The sequence below is a fragment of the Poecilia reticulata genome, linkage group LG17, assembly GCF_000633615.1.
Source record: "Poecilia reticulata strain Guanapo linkage group LG17, Guppy_female_1.0+MT, whole genome shotgun sequence".
In the NCBI taxonomy this organism is placed as follows: Eukaryota; Metazoa; Chordata; class Actinopteri; order Cyprinodontiformes; family Poeciliidae; genus Poecilia; species Poecilia reticulata.
The window spans coordinates 21,670,884-21,676,791 of NC_024347.1; the positions used below are offsets into that span (position 1 = coordinate 21,670,884).

General features: G+C 39.3%; 1 protein-coding gene across 2 annotated transcripts in view; it reads left to right on the top strand.

Moving 5' to 3' along the window:
- The window catches only part of LOC103479668 (serine/arginine-rich splicing factor 11-like), a 9,730-nt gene extending 5,408 nt beyond the window's left edge, over window positions 1-4,322 (top strand). The window contains exons 4-12 of one of the 2 annotated variants that reach the window (XM_008434223.2): window positions 963-1,043; window positions 1,127-1,164; window positions 1,253-1,386; window positions 1,509-1,587; window positions 1,671-1,796; window positions 1,888-1,977; window positions 2,921-3,004; window positions 3,400-3,506; window positions 3,682-3,775. In XM_008434223.2, the coding sequence (XP_008432445.1) occupies window positions 963-1,043; window positions 1,127-1,164; window positions 1,253-1,386; window positions 1,509-1,587; window positions 1,671-1,796; window positions 1,888-1,977; window positions 2,921-3,004; window positions 3,400-3,506; window positions 3,682-3,689 (747 nt within the window). In that variant the 3' untranslated portion in view covers window positions 3,690-3,775. Of the gene's footprint in view, window positions 1-962; window positions 1,044-1,126; window positions 1,165-1,252; window positions 1,387-1,508; window positions 1,588-1,670; window positions 1,797-1,887; window positions 1,978-2,920; window positions 3,005-3,399; window positions 3,566-3,681 lie in introns of both variants that reach the window. The other variant, XM_008434221.2, reaches the window with a different exon arrangement.
- Window positions 4,323-5,908: the final 1,586 nt, after the last annotated feature.

Below are 5,908 nucleotides of genomic sequence, written 5' to 3' on the forward strand. Positions count from 1 at the left end.
TGGGCGCCCTGGAGCCTTTTTGGCAACAATGGATCCTCTCTCCTTGAAGTTCTTGATGATGCGATAGATTGTTGACTGAGGTGCAATCTTTCTAGCTGCGATACTCTTCCATGTTAGGCCATTTTTGTGCAGTGCAATGATGACTACACGTGTTTCTTTAGAGATAACCATGGCTCACAGAAGAGAAACAATGATGCCAAGCACCAGCCTCTTTTTAAAGTGTCCAGTGGTGTCATTCTTACTTAATCATGACAGATTGATCTCCAGCCCTGTCCTAAACAACACCCACACCTGTGTTAATGGAGCAATCACTGAAACGATGTTAGCTGGTCTTTTTAAGGCTGGGCTGCAATGAAGTTGAAATGTGTTTTGGGGGATAAAGTTCATTTTCTAGGCAAATATTGACTTTGCTGTTAAGCTGATCACTCTAAAACATTCTGGAGTATATGCAAATTGCCATTATAAAAAACTGAAGCAGTAGACTTTGTAAATATTAACATTTGAATCATTCTCAAAACTTTTGGCCATGACTGTACACTACTTTGCTAGTGTGTTCACACCCTTTGATATTTTGCACATTATAACCACAGACTTTGAATGTGTTTTTTATGCACAGTGTAATGCTTAATTGTTGAATGGTTTTAAACGTTTTACTAAATGCAAGTTTTAAAAAAGAGGACGTGTTTTTAGCCTAAAAAAATGGTTTTCTGTTGCGTTAAATTACGATAAAATACATTGATGTTTGTGGTGGCACTGTCTCAAAATGTGAAAAGTACTGAGAGACATAAATACATTTTAATCAAAGAACAGCCCTTTCTGTTCCACTTTTGAGTTAAGTTACATTTCAGATTCTGTCTTTGTTGCCTAATTTGTCATTTTTAGTAGCAACGATCGAGCTGCTTGAAGGCCTGTGTTTTGCTACACGTGGGTACAAACACTATTCATTAAATTTTCTTTTCCAGCTTGGAGCCAACCCCTTTGGTCCTCCAACCATAGATCCAATGGCAGCGTTTGGATTTGCTGGACCCAATATGAACCCACAGGTGAAAGCTTTATGCCACTTAGTTCAGCTACTGTTTTTCCAAAAACACTTCTGAGTTTTAGACCATCTTCTGTCTTCTTACAGGCTGCTGATCAGTTGCTAAAGATGATGACGGATCCAAAGTAAGTGTGCGAAGACGTCAAAATTAAACGAATAAAAGCAATTTGGTGTAGCTACCGAGGTTAAGCGTAATGTCTTCTCTCTGATTAGACTGAACCCCTTGGCTGCTGGTTTGAACCTGAGTGCGAGCCTGAAGGCCGATGCGTCAAACAAAGAGATTGAAGAGGCTATGAAGAGGGTCAGAGAGGCTCAGTCACTCATTTCTGCTGCTATTGAACCTGGACGTGAGTGCTAGAATATTTCCCTTTTACTTGCCTTGGATGTTTTTTTGTTTTTTCTATAAAGCTAAATAAATAAGCTACAATGCATTATGAAACATCTAAGGTGCTATCTATGCTTCTTGCAGATAAGGAGAGCAAAAAGAAACATTCTCGGTCTCGATCCAGGTCCAGAAGAAGAAGGACCAGGTCACGTTCAAGACACAGGTATGGCTGTTATTGAGACAAATGATGTAGCCGGACCGTTTCTCTGTGTGTCGACTAATAAGTTGAATCGCTTGGATCTTCAGTCGCAGGCGAACCAGGAGCAGATCAAGACGCAGATCCAGCTCGAGGAGCAGGCGGCGTTCCAAAAGCCCACGCAGGAGACGCACCCACTCCAGAGACAGGGGCAGGCGAACTAGAAGCAGATCCAGGTGAGTTCCTAGTGGAAGTGTTTCACCTGGAGCCCGCTGTGTGACATGAGCAACTTGTTGGGTGACACATGCGTCTTTGGTTTATCAACAGAGACAGAAAGAAGGAGGATGTTAGCAGGAGGAGATCAAAAACGCCTCCTAAAAGCTACAGCACTGCCAGAAGGTCACGCAGTGCGAGCCGGTGAGTGAGATCAGAACCCGCTTACTTAATCACCACAGAACTTTGTTTGCTTGAACACCACATGGGTGTAGATAGTTAGAATGGAGCTCTAAGTATTATTTTACTTATTATAGAGAACATGTGTGATGGCAAATTTGATCAGCATTTTAGCTTAAACTACCCAGCCCCTGCTGTCTTTACAGGCATACAGTATAATTACCACCTATAGATTCTTTATTGGCCATATTGGTGTGAAAACATCTCCTCATTAAGCAGGTGTGTGTGTGCTTGGACAGAGTAAAGCTTTGTTGCAGRCTCGTCTCTTATTTGGAACATCTGTTCTTTACCTGCCATCTGCTGTTCTGATTTTCACTAAAAACTGGGGACTATGAGAATCTTGCTTTGTACCGTTTTTAACTTGAGCATAAATTTCACCTTAAGATTCTTAGTAAGTAAACAAAAACTGTCTAATTCTATTTAAGACTGCTAAGATTGACTTTAGCAATAAAACAAACATACTCTAAATTCAGTGGTAGTTTAACAGTGTATTACACATAATGATACTCCCCCCCCCGCCCCCCCCGATTTTTTGTAGAGTAACACAAATATAACACCCTGAAATCAGGCTGGTTTGCTCATAGACTGAGCTATCCGCTCATAGAGCTCAAGGTTGGTTACATTTAAGTGTCCTTATAACTACTGTTTGTTCCTTTTTTTTTTAATCAGAAATGTTTCATAGCAAACAGGAAAAAAGCATAGAAGCCGATTTTCAGCCAGCTTCCTTTCAGTGGATAGCAACAGGAGGGCAAGGCTTTACTCAGAGAATCATTTGGTTTAAACCAAAGAATTAAGACATTTGTAACAGTTTGGAAACCATAAACCTTTACAGCCTTTGTACACCTTTCCTGTATACTTGGGCTTATTTAACCTTTTATGCCAGTGACCCTTCTGATCTACTCTACAGGAGGCGCAGAAGAAGTCGCACCGCCAGCCGATCTCCAAAGAAGTCTCCTAAAAGGAGAGTTTCTCCCTCTCCTTCCCCTCGAAGGTTAGTGGGCTGTGATATTTGAGAAGTCTTCTTGACGGTCTACAAAAATATTGCAAAGTGTGGAATTTAATGGCTCACTAATTAGGTACAAATGAAATAAGAAACTGGGGAAATGTWTTCATTATTAAGATTTTATTTTTCTTGTATATTTTTCCTTCCATGCTTCTTTCCTACTGTCTTTCTCTTTCTTCTGTAGCACTTTTATATTTTCAAATCAGTGTAAATAACTGGGGAACTTTAGAAAATTGACAATGGAGACGGTCTTTTTGCATTAAAAAAAGTGTAAAATCCCTAGTCTAATCATGTCAGGTTTCATTCCATGACCACACTGATTTCTTAGAATTATGTTGCCCGTGTTGGAAGTTTCATTGGGATTTTCTCTTTACTTTGTACAGGCACAAGAAGGAAAAAAAGAGGGACAAGGACAGAGAGAGGGAACGCAGGAGTGACAAGGAACGCGTTCGCGAGGAACGAGAACGCTCTGCTAGCAAGAAAAAGAAAAGTAAGGACAAAGAGCGGGAGCGGGAAAGAAAATCAGATGGAGACAAAGGAGATATTAAGGTTTGTTTTGTATCTGCAGAAACATTATTCTGAAASTATGGGAATCAGTTCTACTGTCAGCTCGCATAGAAAACATCCAGTGACCCAATGTTTTGTTTTTGTTTTTTTTCATACAGATCACTAGAGATTATGATGAAGAGGAACAAGGTTACGACAGCGAGAAGGAAAGGGAGGAGAGGAAGGATTCAGACGACTCTGCCATGTCTCCTCAGTCTGTGGAGGGAAACGGCTCAACACGGCTCGTAAAGCAGGCCAAAGTTAACGGCGCTGATGATCGCCACGAAGAAGACATGGATGTCAGCGACTGAATGCTGCTTCATCCCACTGTATCCCATTAATTTTGGTTAGAAACATTCTACAAAATTTCCCCCACTTGGGTGAATCTAAAATGTGAAGTGCTTGGAAAAAAAAAAAAAAAAAAAAGTTTATCGTACAGAAACAAGTCTGTCGTTTTTGAAAATGTATATTGCAGCGTTGTTTGCCTAATAATTTCGTTTTTCATTTATCTTTTGTCGATAGTACACATTTATCCCCTTGCCACCACAGATGTAATTAGTTTAAACTGGAAGTAGGTTTGCTTTATTACTATTGAGCTCGTGTTTTCAAACTTGTTGCTTTATGTATTGTATCTTTTTTTAGTGTTGTGGTGTATGAGTCTTTCCCGCTTCTTCGCAGGACAGTTGCATCTTGCTTCTGATCTACAAGTGTTTTATCAAGAATTTCTTTTATATAATAAAGCCTGTTTGAAGAGCCAATAGTCGAGTTGTCCGTTTTCTTCAGCTTCCTCTCTGCAAAAATATGAATGCTGGTTTACTAAGTTACTTAAAAGGAGAACAGATATTTTTTGTACCTGGACAAAGACATTTGAATGATTTCAATGTTTCAACATATTCCATCCTTTAGGGAATTGATTTTCAAAGTATTAGTCAAACGGTCAAAATTTGATATAGTGCTTATTAGTTGATGTATTGCTACAGTAATGCATCAGAATCAAACATGGCATAGCAAGAGTTTAGTGATATTTAATCCAAATGTGTTTTCAATGTTGAAAATATAAACATCACTGGAATGCATTAACCAATGCAGGTAAAACGATTTCAAATAGAAAAATTTTACTTTTGACAATGTAATGTGGTGGAATGCTTCCAATTCAGTAGTTAAAAGTGCACTCTCCATTTTCAGAGCAAGGTTTTATTGGGTTCTTTAGCCTTAGTCACTTTTTAATGGCTTTGCTCAAAGGTTAAAAACTGACACATAACTCTTCAATTACACATGCGACCTTTGACCCAAACAGCACCAMACTGATAGTTTAAATGACACCTACTTTAATCTAAATTTCACACAAGATACATCACAGATATGCCTCTTGGTTGAAATTAGATTTATTTTCTATGAAATGACCTATTTAACCACTAGTTGGCAGTAGAATTCATGCAGGGGATTGAACCAGAGCGTCTTGTACTTCAGTAGAAAGAAACTATTTAAAAAATAAATGTTTTTTCCTAGAGCTTATGACGATTTGAAAATGAAGGGGAAACATTTTAAGCACTTTATCTGGTGTTGCCATTTAGTTCTTGAGGGTCTTCAGTGAAAGTTTGAGGAGATGCTGGATGTTTATCACTCATTTTTCTTGACAACTTCAGACTTCAAAACCGATTCCTTCGCAGGTCTGCATTTCATCACCTGCATCAAGGAGGAGTAATGACATTTGCACAAGTGCAGTTGAAACATGATGCTGGTGCTTTATTTAAAGGGATGTGAAGTAGGTATGGTTGCGGTACAGAATAGCTGAAGCCAGCAACAACTTGATGGATCACATCATTTCCTGTCTGAATACTGACATCCAGTTTGATTTTTCACAGCTTATTTTCCACTCCTTAAATTCATATACACGTATATTTGGAAGAAAAAAAAAATTATTTGCAGACTATCAAAGGGATCACATGTGTATCGCTAGAAGTTGTTCGAAAGTGTTAAGTGTTACTTTTCACCTCCCCAATCTAAGTATCCGTGTGTCGGCAAATACTATACAGTAACAAACTCTTAGATAACGTAGCATCAGGATGCATTTGATCCAGGCGGCTAACAGCCATAGCATGCCTTTAAATATCAGTGCAGTATTAAGACTACAAACTGTTTACCTGATACCCCAATCTGGGTTCTCCCACACACAAACATACACGGAACACAGTAGACGTATTCACTCGTACGGAGCACGGGAGGGGTTCATACTATCACAACAAAACACAGAGACAGCTGAGAGGTAACATGAGCAGACCTGAAAACGCAGGAGGCCGTGTCCTGCACAGGAAAAAGGCTTTGATATCAAACTGTTGAGGTATA